The following is an 18313-nucleotide window of genomic DNA, read 5'->3' as shown; positions in this document are numbered from 1 at the left end:
ATAATTTGTACTAATCACCTTTAAATTCTGGGCCACATTGTTTGTGGTAAGCCTGAAGTTTTAAAAGGCAGAATAGTTGTCATAACATTTTATTTTCCTAAAAATGTCATGCTTCAAATGTATGCTGTCCAAAGCTTCTAAATCCAAGGCAATATGGGTTATTTAGTGAAAATTGTAGTAATGTATCAGACAGTGGTTCTCTGCTATTCATAATGTTTTCAGTGGCCATTTTTTTCAGAAAGCCAAGACAGACTATCTATTGTTCATATGTAAGTTCAATTTGAGGCTGAAGAAAATTAAAACACCAGAGCCCAAATATGACCATGAATATATCCCACCTGAATTTAATGAACATCTGAAGAATGTATTTGATACATTGAACACTAATGATTGAAGATGTCTAATGACTGAAGACCAGACAAATAATGGAATGACACCAAGAACATTATACATAAAGAAAGAAAAAGGTCATCAAAAAGACAAGAAAGGAAGTGAAGACCAAAATGGATGTCAGAAAGACTCTAAAAGTTGCTTTTGAATGGAGAGTAGCTAAAGTGAAAGGAAGAAATGATGAAATAAAAGGGATAAACAGAGGATTTCAAAGGGTGGCTTGAGAAGGCAAAAGTATAATGAAACATGCAAAGACCTGGAGTTAGAAAACCAAAAGTGAAGAACACACTTGGCATTTCTCAAGCTGAAAGAACTGAAGAAAAATTGAACTCATATTGCAATATGGAAGTATTCTATGGGCAAAATACTGAACGATGCAAGAAGCATCAAAAGAAGATGGAAGGAATACACAGAGTCACTGTACCAAAAAAAAAAAGGAAGATGTTCAACCATGTCAGGAGGCAGCAAATTATTAACAGCCAATGGCATTGAAGGAAGGAGTTTAAGCTGCACTGAATAAATTGACAAAAAACAAGGCTCTAAGAAATGACAGAATACCCATTGAGATGCTTCAATAAATGAATGCAACACTGGAGGCACTTACTCGTTTATGCCAGGAAATTTAGAAGACAGCTACCTGGCCAACTGACTGAAAGAGATCCATAGTTGTGTCCATTCCAAAGACAGCTGATCCAAAAGAACATGGAAATTATTGAACAATATCATTAATATCACACACAAGTAAGATGTTGCTGAAGATAATTCAAAACAGTTTCAGTGGTGTATCGACAGGGAACTTCCAGAAATGCAAGCTGGATTCAGAAGAGGATATGGAACAAGGGACATCATTGCTGATGTCAGATGGATCCTACCTGAAAGCAAAGAATACCAGAAAGATGTTTACCTGTGCTTTACTGACATTCTGTGCAATGTCATTCAACTGTGTAGATCATAACAAATTATGGAAAACATCGCAAAGAATGGAAATTCCAGAACACTTAATTATACTCATGAGGAATCTGTACATAGAGCAAGAGGCTGTCATTCAAACAGAACAAGGAGATACTACATGGTCTAAATCAGGAAGGGTGTGCCTCTCAGGCTTGTATCCTTTCACCATACTTATATTCAACCTGCATGTTGAGCAAATAATCCAAGAAACTGGACTATATGAAGAGGAGTGTGGCATCAGGATTGGAGGAAGACTCATTAACACCCTACAATATGCAGATGACACAACTTTGCTTGCTGAAGGTGAAGATGACTTTAAGCCCTTCCTGATGAAAATCAAAAACTATAGTCTTCAGTATGGATTACACTTCAACATAAAGAAAATGAAAATCCTCACAACTGGACCGCTGTGATAAAAGAAAATGTTATTATTGCCTTAGTCAAATTAAGTTTAAAGTGAAAAGGAATACCAGTGCTGGTTAAAAATGCCTTTTCCCATTGATGGGAAAAATGAAATGAAGTGTCAGCTGGTGTTTTCATAAGAAGCTTCTCAAATAACAGAAAGTTTGCACCTGGCATAAAAGCTGAGTAGCCTGGATCACTACAAGTTTATAAGATGATTGCAAGCTGCTTTTTTTTAGGAGAACAGTAAAAGTAACCAGAAACCTTAACGGTACTCATGTTAATGTAATAAGAAAATAAACTATAAATGACATATAATTTGCCCTTGCTGGGTTATGAATCAACTTAAAAAGTGACTCAATCTATTTCAACACATTGAAGCAAAGAGATAAGAGAAATATTTCTCATAAATTCAATATTGTTTTTTTGCTGGAAATAGACCAATAATATCTTGTGTTGGTCTAAATAGATTATCTTAATCGCTTAGCATTGTCCTGTCCTAATTGGTAACTACTCACATGAGGCTATTCAGCCTTTGAAACATGTCTAGCCTGGGAAAGGATGTAAAATACACACTAGATTTTGAAGACTTAGTATAATGAAAAGAATGTAAAAAAAAATCTCAATTTTTAAAATATTTTTTAAGCTGTAAAATGATAACATTTGAATATATTGTGTTAAATCAAAAATATTACTAAAATTAATATTCATTTTTATGTGATTACTAAAACATCAAAATCACATATTAACTTGTGTCTTAGTTTCTTGATACTTCTAAAAGAGAAATAACGCAAGTGGGTAGCTTTCACGAACAGAAATTTATTTTCTCAGTTTGTTTCAATGTTGTGAGGTGACATCGAGTTGACTTCTCAGTGAGGCCCCATGTAACCTAGTAGAACTGACTCGTAGAGTTTGCAGGCTGTAATATTTATGGGGGCAGATTACCAGGTCTTTCTCTTGGAGAGAGGGTGGCTGAGTTCCAAATGCCAAATCCAAAAATCTTTTGGTTAGCTGCTGAGCGTTTAACTGTTGCTCCGCCAGGGACTTCAGGGCATCAGCTCTAGGGGAAGGCTTTCTCTCTGTACATTTTGGGAGAAGGTCCTAGTCTCTCTCCAGCTTCTGTTCCTTGTTGATTGCTATGTGGCATCAATCTTTCTCCATTTGCACTTTTTCATTCTGTGCCTAGTCTACTCCATTTATATCTCAAAAGTAATTGGCTTAAAACACTGTGATAATAGCTTCATTACCACAACAAAGAAAACCCTATTCCTAAATGGTATTACATTCACAGTACAGGGATTAGGATTTACAACACATAATTTTGGGGAACACAGTTCAACCCATAATGGCTTGCATTATATTTTATTGGACATTGCGAGCTTAGGGTGGCAAGGGTTGGGTTTAAATTCAGCTAAGAACTCTGGGTTCAGAAATTCAACTGGAATTCCCTGATTCTGTCTTTAACTCCAAATTTCCAATAATCTTAATATCTCTAAATATCTCATGTAGATAAATCTCTTCTGTGTTCCCATCACCTTATACATACTACCGTTACCGAGTTTACACATATAGTACTGCATCAGCACACGTTCTATACTAATACCCTGTGGATTGCAACTATTGTCACATAAATAATTAATGAAGTAATTTTTATTGTATAACTTACAACATTTTAGCCCAGAACTTAGTACAGAAGTTGACACACAATAGACCCACCACTGAAATTTGTGGAATAAAGAAAAGAATATGTGTATGAGGCAACGAATGAAAAGAAATGATATTTTTGAGTTAAGAACACATTTTAAGGATCAACTAACATTTAATGAGATAGGATCATTGGTATTTTCAACATGTAAGGATTTAATCTTCTCTGAAAAATAAACAATTTTGGAACCACAATTTTCAAAACTTTCTGATATGGAGGTAGTAGAGAAGTAAGACTTGTCTTACTAGAAAATTCTCAAAGGCAGAGATTTAAATGCACATTGAACTGCTAATATAGGTTACCTGGCCAATGAAATTTTAAGAATGGTTGGGAAATTGAGCTCACCAATGGGCTGTTCAATTATTTATCTTATATATGAAGGTTCCTGTACTGGCCTTCTGTGGCTGCTACAACAGATAACCATAAATTCAGTGGCTTAAGACAACCCATTTCTTCTCTTCCAGTTCCACAGGCCAAAAGTTTGAAATCAGTGTCAGTAAACCAAAAATCTACATGTCATCAGGGCTCTGCTTCCACAAGAGGCTCTAGAGGAGAATCTCTCTCTTGCCTCTTCCAGTTCTAATGGCTGCCAACCTTTCTTGGCTTATAGCTGCATCACTCCAATCTCTGTCTCTGTGGTCACATGGGCTTTTCTTCTGTGTGTGCCAAATCTCTCAATGGCTCTCTCCTATAAAGATACATGTGATTGCATTTAGAGCCCACCTGGCTAATCCAGGGCAATCTCCCAGTGTCCAGATCCCTAATTTAATCATATCTGTAAAGTCTCAGCCATTTAAAGTAACATTTATAGTTTTCAGGAAATAGGGTCTGATATTTTCAGGGGTCATTATTCAGCATACTACGTATGCAAGTACATAATTTACCAATCTGCCCAAATGATCACTTTTGTATTTGTGTACCATTGAGTCAACTCAGACTCATAGTGACCCTATGCGACAGGGTAGAACTGCCCCATAGGGTTTTCTATGTTATAATCTTAGCAGGAGCAGATAGTAAGGTCTTTTCTCCCACAGAGTGACTGGTGGGTTGGACTCAATGACCTTTCAGTTAGCAGCTAAGTGCTTAACCCTGTATCACCAGGGCTCCTTGGCTCCTTGCTTCTTTTTTAATTCCTTTTTTTTTTTTGGTATAGCACTTTGTAATTGTTGTTAAAGCTAGGCAAACACAATCAGGTGTCTTATATGCAGTAGCTATGTACCGTTTAGTAGCTCTGTAGTGAGCTGTAGGTTTTGTGTTCACACGCTTTCACTCTGCCTTCTGTCTCCACTCTGCCCTATGTCTCATTAGGATCTCAACATTCTGAGAGGATGAATTCTCACTTCTGATATCATAATGATGCTTTTGTCCCAGAAGTAACTTATCTCTAATAAGTCTATTCTTCTTGTTAGTATAGAGTAATCTCAAGGGAATCCCTGCCAATCTAGAGTGGCCAACTAGATGGCCGTATACTCAAAGGAAGTTTGTCAACCACTGTCTAAAGGTGGTACACGTGTCATCATTGTTCAGAAAATGATTTTCAACAAATCACTGTGTCTACGTTGAATTTTTATAAACTTTACACAGACATACAAACTGGATGTATAAAAACTGTAGAGTACTAAAACAGTTATTTTATTTGTTTCAATATGTTTTAATTATATCAAAATTTAGTGAGATCGTACAGAATAGAATAGTTGTATAGATAAAGGCAGATTACCATTAGTCTTCATTTATTCTTTCAATGAATTTACAAAACATGTCCTTTCCCTAGTTTAATTTACATTCCCAGCCAAGAGAGGAAGTGAAAAATTATAATGCACCTAGCTGTCTTTTCCTACTGCCCTCCAGCGGTCAAATAATCTTATTGCATATCACCTATAAATGAACTAAGTGTGCATGGGATGAGAACTGCACTGCTTACCTGCTTCTAAGGTTCAGTATTATTTAGCCTAACATCTGTACACAGAGAAGAGAAAATCAAAAAAGTATTACTTTCACTCCTACAATTAAAAGTTCCTTTTCTGCTTAAGTTTTAATTAAATATAAACAAAATAATAAGATATTTGTCTTTAAAATTTTCAAAACTATTGTGCTCAACAGCAACTCAACCAATGTAATTTTTTTTTCTGAATCAAATATTAAGATGCATGATTTATATTTAGAATTGGATCAACAGGACCTAATCTTGAAATTGAGATTCTTAAAAAAAAGAAAAAATCTAGTTCACATAATGGTGACTCTCACATGGCACTGCCTTGCCCTATGGTAATTCGTGCACATGTTTTATTGTTTTAGCCAACGTATAACGTTTACCAGAAAAAGACTATTTCTTGGGCTTAACTGTACCTGCCTAGCAGTGCTTCATCCAGAGCTTTGTATGAGTCAGTACTCAATAATAAATATCTGTTGAATGAATGAGTAGTGTTTTTTTGTTTATTGCAAATGGGTTTGGTGCAAAGTAGTAAACTAAACAACTGGATCAATACAATGCAAAGCACAAAGACCTTTCCTAGGGAATTGAAAATATTTCCCCTATACATTGTACTAAAAGTAAATTTCAAAGAGGTCTCACTCTATTCTAGTTTGTTTATTTTAATTAAGAAATGTCTAGAAATCCTTTAATTCCATAACTCAAACTCACTGTGGTTGAGTTGATTGCAACTCACAGCGACCCCTCCTTGGGTTTCCGAGGCCGTATCTCTATGGAAATAGATTGCCCAAACTTCCTTCCAAGGAATGGCTGGTGGTTTTGAACCACCAGCCTTCTGGATAGCAGTCAAATGCTTTAGGCACTACGCCACAATCTTTAATTCTATCCTGTAATTCTATATCCAGCAACTTTATAATGACATTATTTTTTATCTTTGAATGTTCTTCTTTTTATGGTATTACCAGGATACTAGAATAGGAACTCATTACATTTCAAAATATTTTCTTATTCTTTAATGATTCATAATAGTTTCAGAAAAAGAATAAAACACAACAGACCCTTGTTAAGGCCTTCTCCAAGTCACCTTTCTCCAAATAACCTAAAAGGAGTATTGCATTACTTCTTGCTTTATTTCCGTCATAATTTTCAAACTCATTTAGGAATAGTTAAGACAAAGCTATGTCAAGAAATTTTCAAGAAGAGAATAGCTGGTACTAGAGGACTACAAATCATAATGACCTCGTCCAGATCAGTTCAGTTGAGCCATGGGGGCAATCTTTAACTGAGGAAATGGAGACCATGAGCTGTGGAAAGACTAGGAAGTTTATATGGTGATAAAGAGTGGAGAAAACAGTAAAATGGCTTGTATATGTTGTGGGAGAGCAAACAGAGACGTTGGCTGAGTGGACAAAACCAATAAAGAGAGAAAGCTTAAAGAATACTAAACTCTATGGATTTGGTTGTGAGGATAAAAGAGTCAGCCAATGGTGAAATCATGTACAGGAGAGAGACCAAAGCACAATCCACTCAGACATGGGCTAGGCAAGCACAGCATAAGAGCATAGCTGCTTCCCTGAGTATGTCATTGTAACAAGTTAATACCAGTTTTATATTGCTGATGTTGCTGTTGTTTTGTTTAATCTTTATTCTTATTTTTTAAACAACTATAGTGATACTGCCTCGGAAACCCAAGGAGGGGTCGCTATGATTCGGTTCCGACTTGATGGCACATAACAACAACAACATATCATTTGTTGAATAAGTTGTGTTCAACTCAACCAGTTAGGATATAAAGATAGATATGGATATAAATATAGACATCCTACCCAGGAGTCAGAGCTCAACAGCAACTAACAGCAACAAGAATCTGTCTGTCTGTCTGTCTGTCTATCTATCCATCCATCTATCTATCTATCTTTGGTAGCATGAGCTGATGTTAAGCCAAGTTATCCTATTTATAATTGTGAAGTTGCTCTTATTTTCTAGCCAAAGAGCTAGACTTTGCATTTATCCTAGTTGACTATCACCTTGATAAGATCAGCCCCACCATTTCAACCTAAGAATATCTAGATTCTTCATTTTAACAATTGGGAACCTACAGCCTCCTGGCCCACCACCTGTTTATGTAAATTAAATTTTATTGACACACAACTGTGACCATTCATTTACATATTTTGTATGGTTGCTTTCACACTGCAATGTCAGGGTTGAGTATTTGCATCTGAGACCTTATGGCTGGCAAAGTCTAAAATATTTACTATGTGGCCCTTTGTAGAAAAAGTCAGCTGACACGGCACATAATCCAACCTATTATCCACCTTTTCCATATTAATCATGCAAGTGTGGTAAGTATTCTTCTATGTTTTCATTGCAGATACTAAGAATTCTGAATCCAAAGCACTGACAAAAATCACTGTCCACTGCCCTCTTGTTTAACACAAATCTATTAGTTACTGTCTTAGCTTCTTAGCACTGCTATAACAAAAATAACATATGTGATTTGTTTTAACAAACTGAAATTTGTTTTCTAAGTCAGGAGGTTAGAAGTCAGAATTCAGGGCACCAGCTCTCGGGGAAGGTATTCTCTTTCTGTCAGCTCTGGGGGAAGGTTTTTGTCTCTTTTCAGCTTCTGTTCCCTGGTTCCTTGGTACTTCATATGGCATCTATCTTCTTCCATCTGTGGCTGCTTGCTTCTATGCCTAAACTGCTCCTTTTATATTCTCAAAGTGATTGGGTTAAGACTCACCCTGTACTTATAAAGTCTTATTAATATGAAAAAGAAACCCTATTCCTAGATGGAATTATACACACATGTATTAAAAAACTATTTCCCTCAACTTGATTCCAACTCATAGTAACCCTACAGGCCAGAGTAGAAATGTTACATGTGGTTTCCAAGACTGTAATCTTTAGGGAAGCAAACTGACACATCTTTTTCCTGCATAGCATCTAACTCACAGAATAGAGTCAATTCTGACTCACGGTGATCCCCACTGGGTTTCCAAGATTGTAAATCTTTACGGAAGCAGACCACTTCATCTTCCTTCTGTAGAGCAGCTGGTGGTTCGAACCACTGACCTTTGGGTTAGCAGTGAAATGCCTTAACCACTATACCACCAGAACTGCTTACACCACCACAATTCCTTCTGGTGAGTTTAAACTGCTGAACTTTCAGTTAGCAGCCGAGTGCTTAAATGCTATGCCACCAGGGCTTCTATACCTATGTATAAGGGTTAGGATTCACAACACATATTTTCTTTTTTTTGGGGGGGCACAATTCAACCCATGACAGTTGCAATTAGAAAAATAATAATAACAGATTCATTATCATCCAAGTTGCAGCTGTTCTTTTCCACAAGGTTGCCATGATTAACTTTGTCAATTTTCTGGTTCAAATCGACGTACACTCAAGGTAATACCTCTGCCATGACTTGCAAATCTCGTAAATATATCAACATATGATCTAAACTTTCCCTTATGATTCATGGACATCATTTTTAAAAATCAGCAACTTTACTGCGTTGTAAGGTAGGTTGGAGCTGTTTTCCCCTTATTCAATAAAAACCTAAGCCACCTGGGCTTGATTAGTCTTATGAATGCTTTTCATAGCCTGATAATATAAGAGGAGGCAGGAAAACTACTAGCTGTCACTTCCCAATGCTAATGCTGTGAATAACTGGAACCAGTCCTCTTGTCTATTCTAATACCATACTCCTATTCTGCTGTAGATACAGAAACCACATCAACATAATGGAACTGTAAGTAAAGACAAATGGGCTTTTAGTGTCTACCACATAAGTCTTATGGACTCATTTATATACTTTGTAACACTGATTTTAGCTTTTAATTGGGATTTTTACACATATTATTAGTTTATTTGTTTGCAGTTAACATAGCTGAGGTTGTTGAATAACTAAATTCTGTAAAATTAGCTTGCTGTTCTACTGCTTATGAAATTTTATAGTGAAATGAAGAACCACCAGCAGTTGCACACATTGGGTCTAAAAAAACTTGTTCAGAACTAACACAGAACATTTAACCCACGCTCACAGTTCACAGCCAGGAACTGCCACTGAGCCCAAAGAAGGCATGCTGGATTTTAAATTTCAAAAATCAAGAATCCTAATATACAAGGTATCAGATGTTGGCTTGCTTTTATAGGCAAAACACTGCATTAAAAATTATTTGTCTTCATAAACATTCTCTAAAAAGTATTCAAGTAAAAAAACTAAAATCTGAGAAAAGATCACCCCTTATAATGAAAGACAGCTCATATGTCTGTTCTATGGTGCTTCCACAGACCTCCCCTCCCTGCCTCACGATTATGTAAAACTACTAACTGCACACAGCACAGATCACAAAAATAAGCAGTATTAATTTATCAATATCAAAGCTAACAGATAGAGAGATAGATAGATGGCAGTATGTCAAGGTGCAGAGCAAAGATACATCATTATATGCATCATCAGTGCTTGTAAGAAATAAGGTAAGCTTCATTCTTGTTCTGAAAAAAAAAAAGAAATCTCTGGAAGAAAATATTTCTTCCTATATGTGTAATTGTGCACTTTAGTATCCTGTGGGTTTATGGCTTTATTTATGACTTACATTTGGTCCAGAAATACTATACAGGGAGACAGAACATTTTTGCTGCAGTATTTGTCTTGGATTCTCTCCTTTTTGCTATTAAATATTATCTCCCTGTAGCCTTTTGTTGAAATTTTCCTTCACATTACAGTTAATATAAAACCGCTCCCTTTTAAATTGCATTGATTCTAAAATGCAGAAGTTTGCAATAACATAAAATATTGTCAAACACTAGACAGGTTCTTCTACCATGGGCACTACCCTATTGAAACCTCAGACACAATTAACAAAGTCCAATATATGGTTTACTAAGCTACACAGGAGCGTGCAGTGGGACAGAACCTTACAAATGTTATGAGGCACTGGGCACCTAGTATTTGGAGATTTTGGACTAGGAAAGCCAGCCATGAAATAATTCATTCTGTGTCCATGTCCCAGAGAGAATGGGAGTGTAGGATGAATAGCTCTGTCCATAGCAATGACTTGGCTGACTTCTCATGAATATCAGCATACAGTATTCAAACACAGAAAGAACCCTGTCTCTCTCCAGTTTATATCTCTCAATGATTCCTCACTACACTCAGAATAATACCCACACTGTTTAGGATGACATCCATGTTTTTTGTGAGTGGATACTTGCTTACCTATGTTCATTCTCACATTTTTGAAATTCCTATCAAGTGCTGTTCCCTCCACTGGGAAACTCCATCCTCTTTCCTTACAATCTGTAACTTTTTAACTCCTACTCGTCCTTCCACAGTGGCTGCAACGATGGGCTCACATATGGGAAGGATCATGAGGCTGGCACAGGATGGGGCAGTGTTTCGTTCTGCTATGCATTGGGTCGCTAGGAGTTGGAGACGACTTGATGGCACCTAACAGCAACAACAACTCATTCTTCATTCCCTAGTTTAGACATCACTTCCTCCAGGAAGCCTTCCCCAATATTTCAATCACATATTAGCTTCCCCTTTTGAAGTGCCATAACTCCTGTGCATTTCCTCCATTCAAACGCCTACTCCATAATACACTCCTTTCATACTTTCTAAAATTGTGATTGACAGTTGTTCTTTTCCTAAATAAAAATTGTGTGACAAACTCAAATATGTGAACTAGAAATGTGGAGCTGTTCTGTTGAAGGCATGAAGAATTTGAAGCTACACCTGCTCAGCCTCCCTAGTGTCCCTGCACTAACCTGTAAGACACTTCCAGAGAAATTTGGGCCTCCCCGGAATGCATTTGAAAGACAACTACTCTACAGTGGAATTGACTACTCATTTGTATTATCACCGCTCCAAAAGAAAGACAGCACTTTTGTTTAAATAGCACATATTGTGCTATTTAACCCAGGATCTAGCATAAGAATTGGGAGACATTACACATGCAGTAATTGTTGAGTAAATGAATAAAAGCTATATCAGAGATTACCAGCAGAGTGCAGGAAAAAACCATTTGCATATTATTTTTTTACCCATTCCTCTTTAGAAGGCAGTTCAGATCAACTAAAGAATACCAGAAAAGGGTGACTCTGAAAGAGGAGACATAGCTCAGACATAGGAGCCCTGGTGGCACAGCAGCTAAGTGCTTGGCTGCTAACCAAAAGGTTGGTGGTCCAAACCCATCAGGCTCAGAATGAAAAAAATCCGGTGATCTGCTCAAGTAACCAAAAAACTCACTACCATCGAGTTGGATCCAACTCACAGCGACCCCTTCTTGGGTTTCCAAGGTGGTATCACTACGGAAGTAGATTGCCCAACCTTCCTTCCAAGGAAGAATCACCAGCCTTCTGGTTAGCAGTCAAATCATATGGGACACTTCTACTCCATCACATGGAGACATTATGAGTCGGAAACGACTCAATAGCAGCCACCAACAACCACTCAGACGTGAAGTTCTGTACTAAAGCCCTTGTGATCTTTTGTAAAAGGCCAATATATTATCTAAATCACATGCCATATATGAGTTAGAAACACCCCACATCTCATTCATCTAAAGGAATTTCCTATTTTAATTAAAGAAATAATTTTATTAAGGTGTTCAAGAAATGCTTTTGTATACCAGTTGGAACATTTCAGCAAAGAAAGTTGAAGAGTAAGTTCCAGAAGGATGATGATTTGCACTATGACTCAGCTCCAAGGACAGATACAAAAACACATATTCTTCTCAGTATCTCAGAATGACAAGAGTCTGAGGCCACATATGCCCAGAGTCATGTAGGACAGCACTCTTACCAGTCATTGAGATCCGTGACTCTGCGGGCTTTGGTCTATCTATCATGTGACCTTTTTGTTCTGAAACAATAAAGTTTTCCTTTCATCTGATGAAGAGAAATCTTGTAGCTAATATAAATTTTATTTAATAAACTTACAATGACCATTACTGTAACTTATAACCTAGTGGCATCTTCTACTACAAAGTATGCAGAAACCTAGCTAAGCCTGCCTCTTTAAAAGAACCATTATTAAATAATATAATCCACTGTGGTAAATGTAAGCCACAATGCATTTAAAATATGTAATCACCATTATGCTCCAAAGATTACAAGGCTTTAATACCCTTGGAGTTAAACAGATAATACAGCACAGAATGTAAGAGTTAGACATGAATCTGATTCTTAGCTTTCAGACAGTTTAAACATAATTTGTTTATATTGTGTTCTTTCTTGTCTTCCCTTTAAGTGCTGATCTTTACACCAGTCAATGTGCTGTCATCAATAACAACAACAGAAAGCCTCATTATTTAAGAAACAAACTTGACTACTTTAAAATCTAGGTCCTAACCATTACTGAAACTGAAGGCCTGTTACTAGGTAATGATAATGTAACAGATGATTCAAGTACCAGCATATAACACAACCAAACAGAACTTAATTCAGAATTGTTTACTAACAACACCTGTGCTTTCTAAAAACCACAAATGATAAAACAAAACAAAAAAACAATGAGGAGTGAATCTGTATTCTTAACCTCGTAAGCAGGAAGTTCTACCTAGATAGGTTTAAAAATAAGTAAATGATGCTGTCAGTTAATTGGTACCTTTACAATTGTTGATCCACATTCTGAGCAACACTTAGTTGTAGCCAGTTACTACCCCGGAAGTGCTATTGCACAGGCACTGAAATAGAGCATCTGGACGCTAGTGCTAAGTGAAAATATTCTGTGAGCCAAGAGGCAGATTGAGAAGGAGTATCAAAAACAAGTCAGTTTGAATAAAACTAATAATCAATACATATGTAAAGAAGTGTAAACATTCTACTGTTATTAAAAAAGGATATTTTAACCCTTATTAGTGTAGAACCTAGTTTATTTCTAGACAGAGGGACCAAGTTCAACCACTCTTTTCCATTGGGTGACTCTTAGCCATATTACAGGTGCCAGGAAGGGCTCTGCAGACATCTATTTAGAAGAAGAACATATTGTGATTGAAAGCTCAGAAGCCAGCATCAAACCAGTCTCCTACAATGGGTACACAGAGACTAAGCAACCCTAATATTATTTAATTTCCTTCTCATTTCTTAGCTATTCCAATTGTCTGGAGCTATTAGGCACAGACAAAATCTAAATCTTATTTAGATTTAAAACAAGGCTTTGTCTCAGGCTGGGCAGGATCCCTGGGTAGTGCAAAGGGTTTGTACTTGCCTACCCAGTGAAAGGCTGGAAGCACCAATCTACTCAGCAGTGCCATAGAAGAAATGCCTAGTGATCTACTTCCATAAGATTACAACCATTGAAAACCCTATAGAGCTCAGTTCTACTTTGAAGTACATAGGGTCACCATGAGTCTGAACTGACTTGATGGCAGTGAGGATTAGGTTTTTTTAGGGGGCAGATCCAAGATAGCTCATGCCTTGGACCAGAGGCTAGTCTCTGTTGTTTCTTCATTGACCCCAACATTAGGCAGCACAGCTCTCATCAACTAATGGCCAGCACCAATAAGTGGAATATATACACATATGAAGATAATGTCATCACCAGTTACAGGTTTCCAAAATTCCTACTCAAGGATTATGTCTAATTTGTTGTTGTTGTGATCACTTGCTGCTCATAATCTGAGGACCAGATCTTCTGAAGGCTCTAAATTAGTGTTTGGAAACCCTTATCTTCTATCTTTTCTCTGATTATATTTCCATGTCTGTGCTATCCCTAAACTTATCTCCTATCTTAATCTGATAGTCAAAAAAGCAAAAATAATGTCTTAGTCAGTGTACCATTAAGGGAGTTTGGGAGAACAAGTTGAGAATGTTTGGAATCAGAACAAAGGTTTAATTGAGCAAGTTATTAATTTCTCTCTGTCAGCTCAGCTATTGCCATCAAAATTTTCCAGATCACATCTTGGATTTTTCAAAGGCTTCTTTATTCTTGTACTTTCACCAAAGCTCAATGGCAAAGTTTCTCAAGCTTTTCTTTTTTCATTATCATTGCTTCCTTCTTCTTAAGGAGCCTTTTTAAACTTTTTTTCTTTTTAACCCCCCTCCCCCATTACATGTTAATACCACAGATAGATTGTAAAGCAGTTTACATAATGTAGTCCTTTGGAGGACCAAAAAGCATTGTAATACCTAGGTTTTTCCACCACCTCCAAGAACCGATTTTCACTTCCTTGAAGGCAATACTACCGGCTCTGAGAATGCATGTCCTGTATAGTACGTAGGGAAGACCTACCATTTGAAAATTCCCCAAATTAACAACTCTGTATATAAAAATATTTTTCCTAACTCATTACCTTTTATCTCTTTCCAGTCTTCTTTGTAAAATCCAATTGACATTGAGGAATGTATTGAGCAATCTGAACTAATCCAACTGTATGTGTGTGTGAGCATGTGTGTGTGAGCATGGGTGCGCGTACATGCGCATACTAGTAAAGTAATTGCAAAACAACTTTAGCTAAAATTTGAAGAAATAAGAGATCCAGAGTTGTTTTCAAATTTTAACAAAGCATTCCCACATATTAGACAGCTGTACAGAATATTAAAAATAAAGACTATACAATGAGAATATTCTTTTCCAAACAAAAATACCATCTTAAGGCTGCATGACTTGCTTTTAGTCCGAAGCTTGGGTTATTGGACCATGGTTACATACTTTTCATTTTCTGTCCTTGACTTCTTATAACTGATACTTGGGAGGCTAAGGATTACAAAATTATGGTGATGAAGTCATACAAATTATAAATTGCATTTTACTATATGCAGCTAAAAGGGCATACAAAGTATAAACAGGAACAAAGTTAAAATGTGTAGAAGATCAATCTCTGGTGGAATCATTACAGAGTGAAACAAATGTAATAAAAGTTTGGTCTTGAGCCTAAGCCCTTTTTCCCTGTTTTGGGGGGGGGGGAATCTGTATGATCTAAGTAAAATGAAGGGTTAGTAAAAATACATTGCTGTAATATTTTACATGAAAGCACTGTGAGAAAATAATTCTATAAATGTAGGCAGTCTTCTGGTCAAGGTATGTACCTCTCCATATACCTACATCACTTCAGAAGACATATGCACACTGAAAACCCACAAATCTGTCATCAGAAAACATAATAAATATTTTTTTCTTTCATGGTCCACAGTTTTTCAGTGAAGTCCAAATTAAAGACATACTAAATAAGAAACGGATAAGGGAATGAGATGGCTAATAGGAGTTTTCCAAGTAATACAGTCAAATATTGTTAACCCAAACAGCCAAGCAGTTAAGAATGCCTTGGCATTCTCCTTGGGGAGATGTGTTACAACTTTTAGGAAGTGGATGGAGAAAACATAGTGATGAAGAAAAAAATTAACAAACAAACAAAATCTGTGGATCAATTCAGGTGGAAAGCAGAAACAGCTGCAACATACTGGGAAAATCAGCTATAGTTGGGACTTGAAGTATATATAAGTCAGTTTCAGGATTTGGTGGAGGCCCCAGAAAGCAAATAAACTCCACTAGATCTCTGGGACCCAATGACCCAGGTGTCCTCCAGAGTGAAGGAAAATAAACACGTCTGCTTGGGATCTGGCTTGGGATAGCTATTTCAATAGCTTTGCTCCTTGCAAACAGTTGGAAACCCTCCGGTGCAAGGAAACTGACAGCTGAAGTCGGTTTCCCCTGTGGTACAGACAAAACTCCAGAAGCCCAGTTTCCTAGACTCTGAGTTTCTGAGCCATGAATTCCAGTGGGAAAGTTACTTTGGGGCCGGAAAGAGTCAAATCCTGCACACCGCCATCTCCTCCAAATAAATAATATATACGTTGTCTCTCTAACCCAGATACCGCTGGGGGACTGAAACACATCATTCCCTCTTCCCCACCAAAAAAACTGAATTAAAACAAATCACCCAGACAAAGCCACTTTTGAGTCCCTCTACCTATTACAAATGTCTTTTCTGGAGTTTCAAATCCAAGAGATTAAGGGCATGACCGAGGGGCGGCGCAGCAAAAAACTTTCTGCAACTCTGAGATGAAGCACCTAGTGCCTGTAATCAGAGACTACTGGGCACGAAAATGACTTCTCTGAGGTGCAACAAGATGAGCCACCTGACCCGTCCTATCCCCAGATCCCCCAGTCTCATTACAGAAGAAGGGACTCAGAACTGAGGACCGGCATGAGACCCTTCTTCTTGGACAATGCATTCAGGCTGGTTCCATATGAAAGGAAAAACAAAAACAAGACGGGGGGGAAGAAGCAACAATAAGAAATAACAGTAACAACAACAAACGTATGTTTTTTAAAACTGAAATCTGAGTCTCTTACCATCTCGTCTGAGGTTGGCGTTGCGCAAAGCTTTGATGGATGCGCTCTGCGGAGTTGCAGAAGTGTCCCAAAAGCAGTAAAAGTTTACGTAGGCTAGAACGTAGACGAGGATGAGGCGGTGCATTGGGATCAGCGACCTAGGGACAGCGTCGCTCCAAGAAAAAGCCAGGTTCCGCTCCCGGGACCGACGCCGCGCCGCGCTCTCGCTGCCTGCGCTCGCCCAGCGATGGCCCAGGACGCTGAGCTAATCGCCTAGCTCTCCCCAAACTTCCTGCATGCTGAACTTTCGGAGCGCGTGTGGGTGCTGCACTTCCTTGTGGTGCTAAGAGTTGATAAATGGTGACGGGACAAACAACAGGTTGACGTTTTTTTCGCCCCCTCCGGTGGCCAGCAGCTGCAGCACAGGCTGCAGGGGGCAGGCGGCGCTTAGTCCGTCTGGGCAGACTGCTCTAGCAGTCGGGTCCAGCTTCCGTGGCGGCCCAGCACTTCTCGCACTTGGGCTCTACCCGGGGGCGGGAGCACACAAGCGTCCCAGGCCCCACCGAAACCTGGTCAGACACTGGGCATGCCCAGTTTGACTGTCGCCCAGAACTGTTTCTTCTTCCATGGGTTTCACTTGAGTATTGGATCCAAAATGGAGCAGAGAATAAGGTGGCCCAGAGGAAATGGAAAAGGGTAGGATTCCAGAATGTCTCCAATGGTGACTAGAGTGTCTACCACAAGCCATACTTCATGCCTTGATCACGGTGGAGTTTGGGGAGGAAGGCTAGAATTGGGGGTGTTTATCTTCCAACAACCAAAATTAGAGTCTACTGAGTCATGATGTCACTGTGTTGATGGTGGGAAAAGCAATAACAAAGGAGCACAAATTCTGAACTCTCCTTTGGGCTCCAGCTGCTGGGATATTAGTTGAGTCCTTGATAATCCTCAGGGGGATTTAAAAAAAAAAAAAAAGCCATTCCTCTTATACTATATGAGATTTTTTTGCTGAAGTAGTAGTTAAAGTGCTTGGCTCTAGCAGAAAGTTCGTAGTTTGAATTCACTAGCTCTTCTGTGAGAGAAAGAGGTGGTGATCTGCTTCCATAAAGATTTACAGCCTTGGAAACCCTATGGAGCTGTTCTGCTCTGTCCCATAGGATCACTATGAGTCAGAATCCCTTCTAGCAGTGATTTTGGTTTAGGTTTATCTCACATGGAGTTTCAATGAGTCAGACTTGACTCCGGGGCAACTGAATCTCAGCTGTCTCCAGGGGCTGTTGTGATGGGCCCAAGTGGTGGCATGTATCAAAGTGCTTTCCATCAATAAATCAAGGATGTTTGATATGCCCCTGGTACCCCTTTCACGGTAGAAGAAGCTAGAGGTGGAAATAGAGTTGAGGAAAGATAGCCCAGGCAAAGTGAATAAATTGAGAATATTTTATTCCTTTGACTTTACAGTCCATAGGAAGAGGCAGTGGACTTATACATCTTTGGGATCTTCCCCACTCTAAGTGTTTGGAAGCTCGTCAGTCTAGAGGGACAATCTGGGTATCAGGAATCTGTACATCATGCATCTATCTCTCCAAGCTAGGGAACTGTATTTGTAACAAGAGTGAGTCTGGACTCTGCTGCTTACTAGCTTTGTTA

The 18313-nt window shown here is 38.2% G+C and overlaps 1 protein-coding gene across 1 annotated transcript in view; it reads right to left on the bottom strand.

The window, feature by feature from the left end:
• Positions 1–16811, bottom strand: part of PDGFD (platelet derived growth factor D) — a 357317-nt gene extending 340506 nt beyond the window's left edge. Inside the window, exon 1 of the mRNA XM_007946000.2 lies at positions 16688–16811. Coding sequence (XP_007944191.1) covers positions 16688–16811 — 124 coding nt within the window. The remainder of the gene's footprint in view (positions 1–16687) is intronic.
• Between the last annotated feature and the right edge of the window lie 1502 nt (positions 16812–18313).

This window comes from Orycteropus afer, unplaced genomic scaffold (assembly GCF_000298275.1).
Source record: "Orycteropus afer afer isolate SDZICR_OR568_19922 unplaced genomic scaffold, OryAfe1.0 scaffold00147, whole genome shotgun sequence".
In the NCBI taxonomy this organism is placed as follows: Eukaryota; Metazoa; Chordata; class Mammalia; order Tubulidentata; family Orycteropodidae; genus Orycteropus; species Orycteropus afer.
The sequence above is the reverse complement of the archived record's forward strand: the minus strand, read 5'-3'. Positions and strand labels throughout refer to the sequence as shown.